This window comes from Lampris incognitus, chromosome 19 (genome assembly GCF_029633865.1).
Source record: "Lampris incognitus isolate fLamInc1 chromosome 19, fLamInc1.hap2, whole genome shotgun sequence".
In the NCBI taxonomy this organism is placed as follows: Eukaryota; Metazoa; Chordata; class Actinopteri; order Lampriformes; family Lampridae; genus Lampris; species Lampris incognitus.
Genome location: NC_079229.1, coordinates 8,560,225 through 8,579,282, shown reverse-complemented (window position 1 = coordinate 8,579,282; position 19,058 = coordinate 8,560,225). Strand labels below are relative to the sequence as shown.

Below are 19,058 nucleotides of genomic sequence, written 5' to 3'. Positions count from 1 at the left end.
CTGATTTCCTACGTTAAGTGCACTTATTGTAAGTTGCTTTGGATAAAAGCGTCAGCTAAATGACTGTAATTGATGTGGTGAGAGAAGACATGCAGGTGGCTGGTGTGACAGGAAGATGCAGAGGACAGGAAGAAATGGAAATGGATGATCCACTGAGGCAGCCCCTAACGGGAGCAGCTGAAAGCGTTGGTAGTAGATACACAAATCATGAATGCTTCCTAAAATGTGTTTTTATTGTGGATTGATTCAAAGTAGAAAAGAAGAGTGGACCGACTGCATTTTATCTGTGGACTTGGAAGAAGGTTTCAAGTCAAAGGGTTCAACTTCAAGTGAAGTCATGAGTCATCACTATTAAAGCCAAGGTCATGTTGCAAGTCTTTTCAATTTCATCAAGTCTAAAGTCATCAAATTTGTGACTTGATTCTGACTCGAGTCCAAGACATGTGACTCGAGGCCACACCTCTGGTGTCTGTCTCACCCTACCTTACTGGACGTCCAGTTTGCTGGGACTGAGGCTGTGGATGAGCTGAGATGAACCAGAGGCAGCGTTGCATGCCTGTATCAGCAGATTCTTGTTCAGGTCCCCCAGAGCGGCACCGCTGCTCGCCTGCAGCTTGGGGTACGGGGGCGTGTCTGCGTCCTGTCCTTGGCCGCGTCCCTGTGCGGCGAGATCAAGCAGGTGCTCCAGGGTGCAGGCGTTGCTGACGCCCTCTATCCCCTCAGTGACCGGTGAGAAGTCCTGGGCGCTGGCCTGCTCGTCCCTGGACACGGGGCTGCAGGAGGGGGGGCGGGCAGAGGGAGAACGTGTGAGAAACGTACCTGCCTGGTTTGTGGCCCTGAATCAAAAATTAGACAGCAGGTGCATGATAAGTGCCACAGAGACAGCTACAGTTAGCTTTTAGACAAAGAAACACAAGTCAGACCGGTGAGCGAAACAGAAAGATCGCTTATGTTCACACTAATACTCAAGATCAGTTGCAACTTGTCAAATTAAACACAGCAAAACGTTGATCGTCCATGTTCAATAGTTGCTCCACAGCCTGGATGACAATGACTTGCTTGGTGACAACGACCGCACTTGAAAGTCCAAGAAATATAATATAATAATAATAATAAATTAAACTTATATAGCACTTTTCTAACACTCAAAGTGGTTTTACAATAAACAGGGTGAAACAAGACGACAGATAAACAACACAGACATGGAGGGTTGGATGGGAAGGGGTGCTACAAGAGGGAGAAGCGGCAGCCACACACGACACCAGCAGTACTCTCCAACTTGGACAGATACAAAAGAGAAAGAAAAACAAACATCATAAATCACATAAATCACAGATGAAGTCTGAAGAGCTAAGTCCTGACCAATGACCTGAATGTGAGCAGCCCGCAGCAGTGTCCGATGCGCTTGGGAAGGGAGTTGGTGTCACAGCCCCTCGCCCTTGACACCTGCTCACCCCTCCTTCACCCCGGCACACCTGCTGGCCATCAAGCAATCGCCCCCACCTTTAAGAAGCCTCCACTGTGGACCAGTCTTCGCTGGAACGTAGCCATTCATGGTTTGTTGCCTAAAGGTTATTGCACGTCCAGTCCCAGTCCTAGCCTGCATTCTCTGATGTTCATAGTTTTTGCATTCTTGCCTGCCTGTCTGATTTTTTGCTCTCTGCTCTTCAGGACTTCAGCCTGCCAGTCTACCTGCCACTGAGCCAACTCTTGCTTTACCCCTGGGATCGGCCACTTCAATAAAGACTTGATTTCTTCCCTTACCTGGTTGTCCCGTCTGCTTTTGGGTTTTTTCAGATACGTGACAGTACGTTCCAGCCACTATGGCCCCAGCAGACCATTCCACCACAGACCTGGCCACAGTCTGCCAGGCTGTAGCCAACCAGGAATCGGTCCTCGGCCAGCACAGCCAGGTGCTACAGGGGATGGCTGACGCCCTCCGTGAGCTCAGCTCAAAGATCTCCGGAATCCAGACCCAACTTAGTGCCTCCGCTAGCCCGGGACCCGCCCCTCCAGCTCCGCCACCCTCAGCGCCATCAACTTCGGCTAAGGAACCATGGGTTGTCCCACCTGATAAGTATGATGGAGATTTTGGACTTTGTCGCCCTTTTCTGATGCAGTGTGAGATTGTGTTTAACCAGCAGCCCCAGTTATATTCCACGGATGGAGCCAAAGTCGCTTACATCATGGGTCTTCTCCGGGGAAGCGCTCTGGCTTGGGCTACAGCGGTGTGGGAGATGCGGGCCTCCACTTCCTCATCCTACGCTGAGTTCACCACTGCTTTTCGCCAGGTTTTTGATCATCCTGTGCGGGGAAAGGATGCTTCAAAAAGACTGATCTCTCTCCGCCAGGGTTCCCGCAGCGTCGCTGACTACTCGGTTGAGTTCCGTACGCTATCAGCGGAGAGCGGATGGAACAACGAGTCCCTCCAGGCCGGGTTTTCCAACGGTCTAAGCGAATCCATAAAGGACGAATTGGTTTCCTACCCCGAGCCTGGAGGGTTGGAGGAATTGGTTACCCTGGCCATTCGTGTGACAACCGTCTCCGGGAGCGGAGGAGAGGGAGGATCCTTGCGAGCCCAACTGTCTGTCCTCTGTCTCCTCGTCCACGTACCCAGTTGCAAGCTACCATCAGTTTTAAAGGTCAATCCACTAAACTTTTGGCTTTAATTGACTCTGGAGCTGATGAAAGCTTTTTGGATGCAAGTGTTGTGAAGCAGTTAGGTCTTGCCACTGTGAGTCTGGACCAGCCTCTTGAAGCTAATGCCCTGGATGGACGTCTCCTGGCCCGGATAACCTCTAAGACCGAGCCTGTGCGCCTCCTGTTGTCGGGAAACCATCAAGAGGAGTTAAGTTTTTTGTTATCAATTCTCCATTTGTTCCCATTATACTTGGTCATCCATGGCTGGTTAAGCATAGTCCCCATAATGATTGGTCATCGGCCAGAATTTCAAGTTGGAGTCCTGTCTGTCATGCCATATGCCTCCAGTCTGCTCTGCCCCAGTCTGTCCCCTGTCAGGTGTCAAGCCCTGAGACCTCTGACCTGTCACTGGTGCCTCCAGAGTACCATGACCTCCAAGCCATGTTCAACAAGCAGCAAGCTCTCTCCCTGCCTCCTCATCGCCCCTATGATTGCGCTACTGACCTGCTGCCGGGCGCTCCCCTCCCCAGCAGCCGTCTATATAGCCTCTCCAAGCCTGAGCGGGAGTCCATGGTGAGGTACATCAAGGACTCCTTGGCTGCTGGTCTTATTCGCCCTTCATCGTCACCCCTTGGTGCGGGGTTCTTTTTTGTGGCCAAGAAGGACAAGACCCTCCGGCCGTGTATTGACTATAGAGGCCTCAGTAACATCACGGTCAAGAATAAGTATCCTCTGCCCCTCATGACTTCTGCTTTTGATTCTCTCCAGGGAGCCACAGTGTTCACTAAACTAGACCTCCGCAATGCTTACCACCTGGTCCGGGTTCGAGATGGAGATGAATGGAAAACTGCCTTCAACACCCCCCTGGGGCATTTTGAATATCTGGTGATGCCGTTTGGTCTCACTAATGCCCCAGCTGTCTTCCAGAGTCTGGTCAATGACATCCTACGTGACATGTTGGATCGTTTCGTTTTTGTTTACCTGGATGATATCCTGATTTTTTCCAGAGACCTGTCAGAGCATGTCATGCACGTCCACCAAGTCCTTCAACGGCTTCTGGAGAACCGCCTTTTCGTAAAAGCAGAGAAGTGCGAATTCCATGCTCCTTCAGTCACCTTCCTGGGCTACATCGTGGCCGATGGGCAGGTGAGAATGGACCCCGCCAAGGTCAGAGCGGTTCTTGAGTGGCCAAGCCCGACCAGCCATAAGCAGCTTCAGAGGTTCCTCGGTTTTGCCAACTTCTACAGACGGTTCATCCGCAATTACAGCCGTGTTGTGGCCCCACTAACTGCTCTTACCTCCACCTCCAGACAGTTCCTGTGGACCCCTGTAGCAGAGGCAGCTTTCCAAGCCCTCAAGCACCACTTCACCACAGCTCCTATCCTCATACAGCCAGACCCAACCAAGCAGTTCGTTGTAGAAGTGGACGCCTCTGAGATTGGGGTGGGGGTGGTCCTTTCTCAGTGATCCAGTGAGGATGGCAAGACACACCCCTGTGCCTTCCTGTCTCACCGTCTCTCCCCAGCTGAAAGGAACTATGATGTGGGGAATCGTGAGCTCCTGGCGGTGAAATTGGCACTGGAGGAATGGCAACATTTTCTGGAGGGGTCTGAGCTTCCTTTTATAGTGTGGACTGACCATAAGAACCTGGAATACATCCAGTCAGCAAAGCGACTCAATGCGCGCCAAGTCAGGTGGGCGCTCTTTTTTGGTCGTTTTAATTTTTCTTTGACGTACAGACCTGGCTCCAGGAATGCCAAGCCCGATGCTCTGTCTCATGTGCATGGGAAGGAGTCTGAGCCCAAGCTCCAACCTGACACCATCGTTCCCTCTACCTGTGTGGTTGCGGCTGCGGCTGTCACCTGGAACATTGAAAGCGAGGTCATGGCAGCACAACAGACTCAGCCCGACCCAGGTAACGGTCCCCCTGGGCGCCTGTTTGTTCCAGATGCTGTTAAATCTAGTGTGTTGCAGTGGGCTCACTCTTCCAAGCTTACCTGCCACCCTGGAGTAACCCGTACCCTAGCCTTCCTCCGTAGGCGGTTCTGGTGGCCTTCCATGATGGAGGATACTGGGTCTTTTGTTTCTGCCTGTCCTGTTTGTGCCCAGAATAAGCCCTCCACTCGGGCCAGTGCCGGTCTGCTGTGCCCCCTGCCTGTTCCACACCATCCCTGGTCGCATCTGTCCTTGGATTTCGTCTCTGGTCTGCCAACCTCCGATGGTAACACCATTGTACTGACTGTTGTTGATCGCTTCAGTAAATTTGTTCATTTTTTGCCCTTGTCTAAACTGCCTTCGGCCCGAGAGACTGCGGATCTGCTGGTCAGGGAGGTTTTCCGGGTCCATGGTCTTCCCCGTGATATAGTGTCTGACTGTGGTCCCCAGTTCACTTCTGCTGTCTGGAAGGCTTTCTGCTCTGCCATCGGTGCCACCGTCAGCCTGTCATCAGGGTTCCATCCTCAGACCAACAGCCAGGCCGAGAGGGCCAACCAGGTATTGGAGACTGTTCTCCGCTGTCTGGTGTCTGCCAACCCATCCTCTTGGTCCTCACAACTTCCCTGGGTAGAATATGCCCATAACACCCTGCCATCGTCTGCTACTGGGTTGTCCCCTTTTCAATGCCTTTACAGCTATCAGCCTCCCCTTTTTCCTTCTCAGGAGGTAGACATTCCAGTTCCGTCTGTCCAGGCCCATGTCCGTCGGTGCTGTCGGACCTGGCGGTGAGCCCGTGCTGCACTGCTCAGGGCCTCTGGCCGTTACCAGCGCTTGGCGGATCGTCATCGCACCCCTGCTCCGGACTACTCCCCCGGTGACCAGGTATGGCTCTCTACCAAGGACCTACCCTTGAAATCGGACGCTAAAAAACTGTCCCCCAGGTATATTGGTCCCTTTTCCATTGTCAAAGTCATTAACCCCTCTGTGGTCCATCTGAAGCTGCCCGCACTCTCCGGGTTCATCCTTCCTTCCATGTGTCCTGCCTCAAACCTGTCTCTACCAGCCCTCAAGTTCCTCCGGCCCCCCCGCCCCCACCTCATCGTATGATCAACAATCATCCTGCTTACACTGTTCATCGTCTCCTGGACTCTCGTCGCCGCGGTCGCGGCCTGCAGTATCTCATTGACTGGGGGGGATATGGCCCGGAGGAAAGGTGTTGGGTCCCTCGTCGCCTTGTCCTGGACGCGAACCTTGTCCAGGATTTCCACAGGACGCACCCTGACGGGCCTGGTGGGTCGCCCAGTGGCGGCCCTCGGAGGGGGGGGCACTGTCACAGCCCCTCGCCCTTGACAACCGCTTACGTCTCCTTCACCCTGGCACACCTGCCCGTGGTTTCAATCGGCACACCTGCTGGCCATCAAGCAATCACCCCCTCTCCCTTGACACCTGCTCACCCCTCCTTCACCCCGGCACACCTGCTGGCCATCAAGCAATCACCCCCACCTTTAAGAAGCCTTCACTGTGGATCAGTCTTCGCTGGAACGTAGCCATTCATGGTTTGTTGCCTAAAGGTTATTGCACGTCCAGTCCCAGTCCTAGCCTGCATTCTCTGATGTTCATAGTTTTTGCATTCTTGCCTGCCTGTCTGATTTTTTGCTCTCTGCTCTTCAGGACTTCAGCCTGCCAGTCTACCTGCCACTGAGCCAACTCCTGCTCTACCCCTGGGATCGGCCACTTCAATAAAGACTTGATTTCTTCCCTTACCTGGTTGTCCCGTCTGCTTTTGGGTTTTTCCAGATACGTGACAGTTGGGGAGGAAGTTGAGGGAGGGGGCTGGTCGAGTGCTCAGTCCCCAGCCTGCCCCAGAGCAGGGGTGGACAAGGGGACGGGGGGTATGAGAAGGCAATGGAGAAAAGGTGTGTCTTGAGACGGGACTGGAAGAGTGGGAGGGATTCTGAGTCACTAAAGATTTGGGAGAGTGAGTTCCAGAGCCTGGGAGCTGCCCTGGAGAAGGCTTGGTCACCAAAGCCATGGAGGTTGGACCTGGGGGTAGAGAGAAGGGAGGCTGAGGTGGATCTGGGGGACCGAGAGGGTTGGTAGGGGGAGAGGAGGTCGGTGAGGTACGGGGGAGCCAGTTTGTGAAGGGGAAATTTGTGTCACACTGTGCAGTGTACACTGCAGGGAAAAGTGCATCATCGCAATTTCCCATTGCAGCTGAATACATTATCAAATAGCTTAATCGCTAGCTGCCATGTCCAGCACATATTTAAGTAGGCACATTTTTAGTGCCAGTGGTAATTTTAACATCCTTCCTAGGAGTAATTCTGTGACGCTCAATAAGTTTAAGGCACAGAACTGATATGACCACAAGTCAATAAACTTAGCTAGATTTCTGTTCAATACTTCCATTTATTTGAGAAACTGACTGAATTTCATATATTTTAATGTGTGCATGGGTGGTCCACAGGGAGGGGACTTGGATGCAGCGGCAGAATGAAAATATGGCGAGATTCATACCAAACTGAATCTGTGTTACTGGTGGGGTTTGTGTAACTTCAAACCTTCAGTTGAACTATTGTTTTCATATGATGATTTACAGCAATGTCAATGCTGTGTGAGGAAGATTGGCACAGGACAGACATACAATGGCTATGAAGACAAACAGACGGCTCAGTACAGACAGATAGACACACAGGCAGACAGACATCCCACCTGACGTCCATCGACTGGACCCCATCAGACAGCTCGTCTAAACAGCTCTTGCTCTCCAGGGGACCCAGCATGATGACGGGGGCCTCAGCCGGAGTCGCGGCCTCTTCCTCCACAACTATGCCAGCCTGGCCCCTCACCTCGGAGACTGGGAACACAAAGGGAAGTAAAACATTCTTTCAGTCATCTAAAGACACGGGGATTATTTTGCAGCCTGAGTGTAAGAAGTATATTTGTAAAATGTATTTATCCAGGGAAGTTTGAGTGAATCCTGTATAAATTCTATTTACAGTCATTCACACAGTCACATCCATCCTGCCCTGTACAAACCACAGTCATCTGCTGTTAAAGACTGGGAGACACCCAGTACAACCAGTCTTCTACTGTTGGCCAAAGGCCGTTTTTTTTCTTCTTTTTTTTTTTTAGCGAGATGAAACATAACCTCACTCTTAAGGAAAGAATTCGATGTTCTGAGTAAATATGCAGATATACAATGGGTGTAGTCCCCCTTTTGACCATGTGGAGGCGCTGTTTTCCTGCTAGTCTGACACTGCTGAGTCACACTACAGCTGAGTCATGTCAGGTTACAGAACTGGACGGGGCGACGAGGGAGTTTTAACACCACAAATCATTTTACTGTTATATTATATTATATTATATTATATTATATGACATGACATGACATGACATGACATGACATGACATGACATGATCTCTTATTAGATTCTATTATTTTAGTTTATGGAAGTTGTGTATAGTGGTATACCATTATATTGAAATACATAAACAACACACAGATAACCAACAAATATAAACAGATTGACTGAAATGATGGAAAGCAGAAACTGCGAAATTTGTGTTGGTGATGAAAAAACCTTTAGGTTTTAGAGACATCCCACCTCACAATAGAGAAAGGAATGAAATGGCAAGTGAGGCACAGTTCTAGTGCTTGTTGTACTGCAGGAGACAGACGGGAGGGATAATAGAGAGGAAGACGCATGGCAAAGGTCTGAGGCCAGGAACAATCAATCAGTCAATCAGATTTTTTTTGTATAGCACTTTTCATACAAACAAATGTAACACAAAGTGCTTCACACAATAAAACAATTAAATCAATAAAATCCCACCCCCACAAAAAATAAATAAATAAAAGTACAGACAAATTTTAGAAAAGTACAAATAGTTTAAAACTGAGTTAGTAAATTGAATAAAAGTGCCATAAACACTGATTAATTAAAAGTAACAACAGAGCAGAATAGAAAAATAGAAAAATATATAAAACACACACACACACACACACACACACACACACACACACACACACACACACACACACACACACACACACACACACACTATGAATTTAGCTGTAGGCTGTTTTAAAAAGTAAGGTTTTTAACCTGCTTTTAAATGTGTCCAGTGCGGGGGCCTCTCTCAGGTCCTCAGGCAGGGCGTTCCATCTACTTGGGGCGTAAATAGAAAATGCAGCTTCCCCTGCTCTAGACCTAGCACGAGGGATGGTTAAAAGACCACTGCCATTGGACCTGAGAGTTCTTGCTCGTTTGTGAGGAATTAACATGTCTTTTATATAGCGTGGTGCAAGGCCATTTAGCGCTTTGTACATAATTAAAAGAATTTTAAATTCGATTCTAGTTTTAACAGGGAGCCAATGCAGAGATCTAAGAACAGGTGTAATGTGCTCATACTTTTTAGTTCTGGTGAGAACATGTGCTGCCGCATTTTGAATTAATTGTAGTTGGTGCACAACTGATTTTGGGAGGCCAGTGAATAGTCCATTGCAGTAGTCTAGTCTACTTGTTATAAATGCATGGATTAATTTATCACAGTCTGATATTGATAGAAAGCCCCTTAGCTTTGAAATGTTTTTAAGATGGTAGAAGGCTGATCCTGGGAGATGAGTGATGTGGCTCTTAAAATTTAGATCACTGTCCATGATTACACCAAGATTTCTCGCTTCACCTTTGCACTCCAGAGACAGAGAGCTGAGATGAGCTGCAATTCTCTGTCTCTGAGTCTTTGCACCAAAAATAAGTATTTCTGTCTTGTCTTTGTTCAGTTGTAAAAAGTTATCTGACATCCATAAAGGAATATCGTCAATACACTAATGGTGCAATCCACAGTACAATCTTAATGAGCCACAGCAGCTTGTCTGAGGGAGTGTATTCAGATACCTGGGCCAGCGGTCGGAGGCTCCACGTCACTCTTCCGCGTCCTCTTCATGATCTCCTCAATTCTCTGTCGAGTCAGACAAGACGGGAAGGGCAGTCAGAGAATAAACCCAATTTCACGCAAAAGTGTCAGACTCTCTCCATTTGTAAAGAGAAGCAAAGAGAATCTTCCCCATAGTCAACTGCATAATTAACCATTTACAAAATAATGATTGACAGAAATCCACCAGTCAGCACTTTGCAGTTGTCTCCACTTCCTCTACAAACTCCGACCCCCCCCTTTCGGAGCAATGTAAACCAGCTTTGATGCCGCAGTCTATAGATTCAAGTTTAAAGGTAAGTTAGCTGCAGACAGTTTTAAGAGAGGAGCACATTTTGATAGTTTAATGGACACAATAGCAGTAACTAAGGAAGATAGAGCTTGGAGAAATTCTGCAAACAGGCAATTCTAATTGTTTTTATGGTGATAATAATACACTGAGGAGCCAAAACATTATGACCACTCACAAGTAAACCGAATAACGATCATCTCCTAACAAGGGCACATGTCAAGGTCTGGGTAGATTAGATGGTAAGCGAACAATCTCATAGTCAACGTGTTGGTTGCAGGAGAAATGGGCTGGAGTAAAGACCTGAGAGACTTTGACAAGGGCCAGATTATTATGGCCAGACAACTGGGTCGCAGCATCTCTGAAACAGGAAGGCTTGTGGGGTGCTCCCTGTCAGCAGTGGTGAGTGCCTACCGACAGTGGTCCAAGAAGAGACAAACCACAAACCGGCGATAGGGTGTTGGGCACCCAAGGCTCATCAGTGCGCTAGGGCAATGAAGGCCATACCATCTGGTCCAAACCGACAGAAGGTCCAGTGTGGCACAAGTCACAGAAAATTTGAATGATGATTACAGGAGGAATGTGTCACAACACAGTGCATCACACCCTGCTGTGTATGGGGCTGCGTAGCTGCAGACCAGTCAGAGTGCCCATGACGACCCCTGTCCACCATCTAAAGTATCTACAATGGGTATGTGAGCATCAGAACTGAACCTCGGAGCAGTAGAAGAAGGTCACCTGGTCCGATGAGTCCCGTTTTCTTTTAGATCATGTGGATGGCCGTGTATTTGTGCACCATTTACCTGGGAAAGAGCTGGCACCAGGATGCACTGTGGGAAGACAACAAGTCAGTAGAGGGAGTGTGATGCTCTGTGAAATGTTCTGCTGGGAAACCCTGGGTCCAGCCATTCATGTGGATGTCAATTTTACATGTGCCACGAACTTAAACATCATTGCAGACCAGGTACACGCCTTCATGGCAACGGTATTCCCTGATGGCAGTGGCCTCTTTCAGCAGGATAATGCACCCTGCCACACTGCACACATCATTCAGGAATGTTATTAGGAACATGATGAAGTGTTCAAGGTGTTGCCTTGGCCTCCAAATTCCCCAGATCTCAATCCAACCGAGCATCTGTGGGATGTGCTGGACCGACAAGTCTGATCCATGGCGGCTACACCTCGCAACCTACAGGACTTAAAGGATGTGCTGCTAATGTTTTGGTGCCAGATACCACAGGACACCTTCAGGGGTCTTGTAGAGTCCGTGCCTCGGCGGGCCGGCACTGTTTTGGCAGCACGTAGAGGACCAACAGCATATTGACGGGTGGTCATAATGTTTTGGCACATCAGTGTAGGTGCTAGCTAGTTAACACCAGTAACATATTTTACAAAAGAGAGAGTAAGGGAATTCATCTGTTATCTCTCCAAAAAAGAAAACATTTTTTTGCATAAGAGTATAATTTGATGCAAATGCATCTTTATTGACATTAGTCATGTGGCTCAGTCACCATTCAGTTTACCCTGGATATTTTGTGTTAGTCAGATAACTTTGAGGAGGTTTACCTGTTTCCTTTCTTTCAATTTTGGGAAAGAGCATCTGCCATTAAATACTAAGTCAACCCAACTCGCGCATATTTATACACGACATAATGTATGTGAAAGTGTGTATGAGTCACAGCGCCTACCAGGTCATCTAGTTCATAACCTCAGCCAGAACCTTTTCTTTGTCCTGTCACCAGTTGTTGCCAGATCACCAGTCTCACTGTCATTTCAGATCCCGTCTTCCCTTCCGGCCTGGCTGCCTCACCATTCTTCTCTCCTGTTTTTGCCCCCCAGCTCCTCACCTGCAGCTCGCCGGCCCCTTTTTACTAGTTCCCTTCCAGATTGTATAGCGTGTTTTGCCGCCTAGCTATCCAGCGGTTTCCCTGTGGTCTTCTGCCTGACCTGCCTGTGTCTCTGCTCTGCTGCCTGACTTTGGACTCTGTTTCATCCGCCTGCTCCTTGTCTGCTCTGGTTGCCCGTCTCCAGCTGACTCCCCGGTAACCTGAACTGTGTCCGAGCCTGCTCTCCCCGTCTGCCTGCTCCATCTGTCTTGTCACATATCAAACTGCTTGCCCAGTCTTCTGACCTCTGCCTGCCTTTTGAGCAAGTTTGTGTGTCTATGTGAACATTATGAGAGTGACCGTGGTTATGTGAGGGGTTACTGTGTGTGTGTGTGTGTGTGTGTGTGTGTGTGTGTGTGTGTGTGATGGTAATAGGGAGTGGTACCTTCTTCCTCTGCAGTCTCTCCTGCTCCTCCTGGATGTGCAGCAGCTCTCTCTCCTGTCTCTTCCTCTCTGCCTCTCTCTGGGCACGCAGGAACGCCTCCTCTCTCTGCAACACACACAGCAGCACAGCAGCTACACAAACCTTTCATAAGACCGCCTGGTAACACAGTCTCACACCCTGAACACACACACACACACACAAACACACACACACACACACACACCAACATTTTCATGCCGCTAGGGTGGCATGGCTCAGGAGGTACAGCAGGTCGTCTAATAATTGGAGGGTCGCTGGTTCGGTCCCCCGGCTCCTGTGGAGAGCGTGTCAAAGTGTCCTCGAGCAAGACACTGAACCCCCTAACTGCTCCTGATGAGCAGGTTGGCACCTTGCATGGCAGCCTCCACCATCAACGTATGAATGTGTAGAAAAGTGCTATATAAAATGCAGTCCATTTACCATTTTTGTACACACACACACACACACACACACACACACACACTCACTTTAATAACGCCACTGGATGTAGAAGGGGTGATCTTTTTACACCCCTATGAATTTTCCATCGCGTGATCAAAAATAACACACTGCCTTAAATCTTAGATAATGACTGACTGACTGATTGATGGATAGATTGATTGATTCATTGATTTGGCAATGACCCCTAACCTCTCTGTCCAACTGCTCCTGCATGTTCTTCCATCGCTGCTCCTTCTGCCGTCTTTCCTCCTCCTCCCTGATCTTCCTCTCTTCCTCACGCTTCACCCGCTCCTCTTCGGCCTGCTTTGCCGCCTTCTCCTGCCTCTCCCGCGCCTCCTCACGCCTCCTCAGCTCTTCCTCAGCCCTCAGCCTGGAGAGGGAGAAGGAGGGACGGAGAAAGAGAAAACCATTACAAGGTTACAGATTTCAGAAAGGCGGGCCCTTCCAAAAAGTGGACAGTCCAATTATCAGAGGTGACGTAGCAGAGTGGTACAGTTGGTTGCATCAGTGAAACTGTATCGCACATCAGTCACATGATGCAGGCCCAGCGCCGAACATGTCAGTGTCTCTCTGCTCTGGGCACAGAAATCACAAATTGTTGGCTTTCTTTCCGCAATTATTTCTATTTATATTCAAAGTTGTGGTTGGACCGTCCAAGTTTTGAATGGGCCCTCTTTTTTGAATTTGCTTTCAATGAGAGACAGGCCGGACCGAGTCTCACGAGACATCAGTGTGAACAAATTCATAAGACTGGTCTAGGGATTACTAACATGGCGGCGAGGTGAGCACACGCACCGACATTTGCTCCCTCTAAGGCTAAGCGGCTAATCCTTCACGTCTCTCATAAATACTTGAAAAAATAGTCTCAAAGTACTTCATCTGTATCCACAAGATTACTGCGTGGGGGACGTCCTCCCATGTGAGGAAGCGAGGACAGCCTCATATTCCCAACAGCGACAGCAACCCAGAACCTACTGAGCCCTCCGCCATGCTAGCTGAGAGCAATGCAGCTAAATTAGCACACGAGGTCCGGGTGGTGTGGCAGTCTATTCCATTGCCTACCAACATGGGGATCGCCGGTTCGAATGCCCGTGTTACCGCCGGCTTGGTCGGGCATCCCTACAGACACAATTTGCCGTGTCTGCGGGTGAGAAGCCAGATGTGGGTGGGTGTGTGTCCTGGTCGCTGCACTAGCGCCTCCTCTGGGTCAGTTGGTGCGCCTGTTCGGGGGGGAGGGGGAACTGGGGGGAATAGCGTGATCCTGTCACGCGCAACGTCCCCCTGGTGAAACTCCTCACTGTCAGGTGAAAAGAAGCGGCTGGCGACACCACATGTATCGGAGGAGGCGTGTGGTAGTCTGCAGCCCTCCCCGGGTCAGCAGAGCGGGTGGAGCAGCGACTGGGACAGCTCGGAAGAAATTCACAGGTGTCCTAACAGCCATACAAGGAATCAAACCGGACTTCAACGAGTTTTCTGGCAGACTCTCGGAAGCTGAACGACATACTAGTGACAAGGAGGACAACGTCTCTACCTTACAAAGTACAGTCGCCACTCTCCAGAAGCAAGTAGAGACATCCATCTATCCATTATCCAAACCACTTATCCTGCTGTCAGGGTCGCAGGGATGCTGGAGCCTATCCCAGCAGTCACTGGGTACTCACCGCAAAAAAAAAATTGGAAGACCGTTCCTCAGTGAGACGTTTGGGAGGGAGGGATGGGGCAATTTTCTGCATTGTATGTTAACTTCTACATTGTACCCTTGATTTAATTTTCATCAAAAAATCCCAATAAAAAATGCTTAAAAGAACAGGTCTTGTCTAGTTTGTGAGGCTAACTTTCAGATTACAAGTCTTATTCTAATCCAATGAAGAAAAAAAAAATCTTGTACGCTGATAAAATTGTGAAAATAAGTGCTGGGCCAAAAATATCTACAGCGACCATTTAGTAAAACCTGATGAAACATGTTCATCCGTGAATAAACACGCAATCTGCAGGCACATGCGCATACACAGACACAACAAAATGCGCACACATCTTCTTTGTTTGGCTGCTCCCGTTAGGGGTCGCCACAGAGGATCATCCGTTTCCATTTCTTCCTGTCCTCTGCATCTTCCTGTCACACCAGCCACCTGCATGTCCTCTCTCACCACATCCATAAACTTCCTCTTTGGCCTTCCTCTTTTCCTCTTCCCTGGCAGCTCCATATTCACCATCCATCTCAGTCTTGCCTCTCTTGCTTTGTCTCCAAACTGTCCAACCTGAGCTGTCCCTCTAAATACTCATTCCCAATCCTGTCCTTCTTTGTCACTCCCAGTGAAAATCTTAGCATCTTCATCTCTGCCACCTCCAGCTCCTCCTCCTGTCTTTTCATCAGTGCCACTGTCTCCAAACCATATAACATAGCTGGTCTCACAACCACCTTGTAAACCTTCCCTTTAACTCTTGCCTATACCCTTCTTTCACAAATCACTCCTGATACACTTTTCCACCTACTTCACCCTGCTTGTACGCTCTTCTTCATCTGTCTCCCTCATGTCCCCATTACTTTGAACAGTTGACCCCAAGTATTTAAACATATACGCCTTCATCACCTCCACTCCTTGCATCCTCACCATTCCACTGTCCCCCCTCTCATTCAAGCATAGGTATTCTGTCTTGCTCCTGCTGACTTCCATTCCTCTTCTCTCAAGTGCATACCTCCACCTCTCCAGGCTCTCCTCCACCTGCACTCTACTCTCACTACAGATCACAATGTCATCTGTGAACATCATGGTCCACGGAGACTCCTGCCTGATCTTCTCCGTCAACCTGTCCATCACCATTGCAAACAAGAAAGGGCTCAGAGCCGATCCTTGATGTAATCCCACCTCCACCTTGAACCCATCTGTCATTCCTACCACACACCTCACCACTGTCCTCATACATATCCTGCACCACTCCTACATCTCTGCCATTCCCAACTTCCTCATACAATACCACACCTCCTCTCTCAGCACCCTGTCACCCCTATCCCATTTCTCTTCCCATCCACACCTTGGTAGTAGAGTTTGAAACCACCTCCGGTGCTCCTGGCCTTACTCCCCTTCCACCTGGTCTCTTGCACACACAGTATATCCACCTTCCTGCTCGCCATCGTATGAGCCAGCTCTCTCCCTTTACCAGTCATAGTGCCAACATTCAAACTTCCGACTCTCACCTCCACACTCCTACCCTTCCTCCTCTCCCACTGCCTCTCGACATGCCTTCCCCCTCTCCTTCTCCTTCACCCAACAGTTGCATAGTTTCCACCGGCACCCTGCTGGCCAACAGTACTGGTGGTAGCCGTTAGTAACCCGGGCCTCGACCGATCCGGTATGGAAATCTGATTTACGATGCGCATATTTGATTTGACAAAGGTTTTACACCAGCTGCCCTTCCTGACGCAACCCTCCGCATTTATCCGGGCTCGGGACCGGCACTACGAACGCGCCGGCTTGGCGCACACATATACATAAACACACAAGCACACACTAGGTTCCTGCTCTTTTTAAGAAATAATTTTTCAGGGCCATTTAACAGACATTTTCCATGACTTCTGCTTTTGCGTAAACATGACAGCAGTCGCTGACAGGTCGTATTATTTAGTATATGCTCTCAGTGGACGGCTCAGTAGTCTCTAAATGGACTGTGTAACCGCCGAGACTTCACACACTAATGTGACATCTCAGCAGCTAAAGATATGGATAAAATATGAAGTCTCACCTCTAACATTATGTTGGAAATATGCTATCCCAGTGAGTAAAAATACAATTTTATAACTTAACTTGACAATATCCATGTTCTCAATCATATTTCCATGACATCAGATCAATTTGATAATTTTCCAGGTGATTTCTACGACTGGAAATCCAGTTTAGAAATTTAAAGGTTTTGCTGGAGCAATGCACACACCTCTCCTCCTCCTGTCGCTGACGCTCCTCCTGCTCCTTCTGCACACGGGCAAGACGTCGTCTCTCTGCCAGCAGTCTGGACGCCTCCTCAGCATCCGTCGTCCCGGCAACGTTCCTGCCCGTGGGTGTGCCCGGAGACTCTGTCAGCGGGTGTGAGTGGGGGCAGTTCGAGGGAGAGAAGGAGGAAGATGGAGTTGTGAAGGAGAATTGAGATTCATTGAAAAACAGGCAAGATGACATGATCGACAATAGACAGGAAGTGAAGTCGCCCACCAATCAGAACCACAAACTGGGCTTGAATTAAATCACTCCTGAATCTTTTCTGTTCTTCTTATTCTGTTCTTATTCTTCTGTTAGTCTGAATAAAGACTGAATAGATTTCTAAAAGGTGAATGGACAGCCTTATCTCATTTAGACAGAGACAGGTTGATAGACAGACAGACAGACAGACAGACAGACAGACAGACAGATAGACAGATAGACAGATAGATAGATAGATAGATAGATAGATAGATAGATAGATAGATAGATAGATAGATAGATAGATAGATAGATAGATAGATAGATAGATAGATTTAATTCAGCTGACTAAGACAGATAGTTTAGTACTGGAGAGAGGAGGATGTTGCAAAGGAATAATTAAGTAACACCCCCCCTCCCCATGTCCCTCCAACACTATCTTTATGTCTCTCTTCTCTTTTTCTCTCCATTTCTTTTCTCACTCCTTATTTTTCCCTTTTCTTTCTTTCTTTCTTTTTTTGTGTGGCATTTTTCCCCCTTTCCCCTCCCAATTATACCTGGCCAATTACCCTACTCTTTCAAGTTGTCCCAGTCGCTGCTCCGCCCCCTCTGCCGATCCGGGGAGGGCTGCAGACCACCACATGCCTCCTCCGATACATGTGGAGTCGCCAGCCGCTTCTTTTCGCCTGACAGTGAGGAGTTTCACCAGGGAGGTGTAGCGCATGGGAGGATCACGCTATTCCCCCCGGTTAACCCCTCCCCCCAAACAGGCGCCCTGGCTGACCAGAGGAGGCGCTAGTGCAGCGACCAGGACACATACTCGCATCCGGCTTCCCACCTACAGACAGGGCCAATTGTGTCTGTAGGGACACCCGGCCAAGCCAGAGGTAACACGGGGATTCGAACCGGAGATCCCTGTGTTGGCAGGCAACGGAATAGACCGCCACGCCACCTGGACGCCCTTTTCTTTCTGTTTTTCTCTCTATCACACACATTAACCTACAATTATAGACTAAAAATCATACAAACACACAAACAAACAAACACACACACACACACACACAAAAGTGCACGTGCACACACATGCACACGCACACACACACACTGCTCACCTGCAGCCAGTTCTCTGCTGGTGGATTTGGGAATCTTCTTCTCTGATGTTTCGTTCTTGGGCTTCCTCTCTAGGGTTCCCTGACCTTTGCCCTCAGGATGCCCCCGGTCCTCAGAGCTGGGGGTGGGGGCTCTCTGTCGGAGTGGGGAGGGGGGGTACTGGCCAAGGGAACAGGGGGAGAGGGCACGGGCCTTGGCTGACCTCGCCCTTACAAACATGGTAAGAGAGTCAGATTTCAGGGGCAAAAGAAAAAGCTTTGTGTTGGCAGCAGAGCCCTAGAGAGAGAGAGTTACGTCAACTCCGTAGACGTCAATGGGCCAATTATTTAACAGCAATGGCGGATCATGGGAGCCCCGGATAGTTCCAAACAGTGCAACCCGGGGCAATAGGATTTCTATGGCGAAGGTATGTTTCTCGCATTAATCAAAGGTTAATTTACAGGTAAGAAGCTACAGTTGACATTTTAACGATGACCATTTTACAAGCACGAATCAAATTAACAATGTAATTTAAAGCGTGATAGCTCTTCAATTTCAAAAAAAATATTAGTTTTAATGTTCCTACACATGCGCATAGAATATGTGTCACGTTGGAATATATCTATATCTAGTATATATAAATGTAAAAATCTGAAAATATTGGTTAGTAGTTACCAGAAATCGTGGCTAAGCAGTTTATTTAAATGACCCGCCAAGCTTCGTTTGCAACTATTCGGCGGCTACATGAACCACGTGACCCTCTCGCGTTCTGACCCCTCATTGACGTAACTCTCTCTCTCTCTAGGGCTCTGGGTGGCAGGTCGTAATGCATGATGAAGAGTTCTGCAGGCAGACTCAGACAGAAGCTGTCTCTGCTTCTGTGAAGTCCACATTTTAAGAGGTTTGAGTCTGCTGCTGTGACACTTGATGACTGTACTGGAGCTTTTCTGTATTAAATTTAACTCCTCTGTCTATTTTATTTGACTCTGGCGGTATTTTTGGTTTCAGATGTGGGTTTTTTTTTTGTTGTCTGTCGGAAACGGCTGCATTTGTGTTGCCGCTTTGTAAGACGGCTCTCCGTTGTACAACCAATTCTTAATCTCAGAGGGACCGACCCGATTTAAACAAAGGTTAATTAAAAGATTCTCTCATTTAAACAGCTGTTTGCTGTGCTCTGATAGTTTTCCTTTCTGTGTGTGTGTGTGTGTGTGTGTGTGTGTGTGTGTGTGTGTGTGTGCGCGCCCTTG

The 19,058-nt window shown here is 48.7% G+C and overlaps 1 protein-coding gene across 1 annotated transcript in view; it reads right to left on the bottom strand.

Moving 5' to 3' along the window:
* Positions 1-484: 484 nt before the first annotated feature.
* The window catches only part of map7d2b (MAP7 domain containing 2b), a 41,966-nt gene continuing 23,392 nt past the window's right edge, over positions 485-19,058 (bottom strand). The window contains exons 8-14 of the mRNA XM_056299882.1: positions 17,835-18,040; positions 16,484-16,622; positions 12,743-12,923; positions 12,074-12,178; positions 9,477-9,540; positions 7,289-7,432; positions 485-804 (exon numbers count right to left, since the gene is read on the bottom strand). Coding sequence (XP_056155857.1) covers positions 485-804; positions 7,289-7,432; positions 9,477-9,540; positions 12,074-12,178; positions 12,743-12,923; positions 16,484-16,622; positions 17,835-18,040 — 1,159 coding nt within the window. The remainder of the gene's footprint in view (positions 805-7,288; positions 7,433-9,476; positions 9,541-12,073; positions 12,179-12,742; positions 12,924-16,483; positions 16,623-17,834; positions 18,041-19,058) is intronic.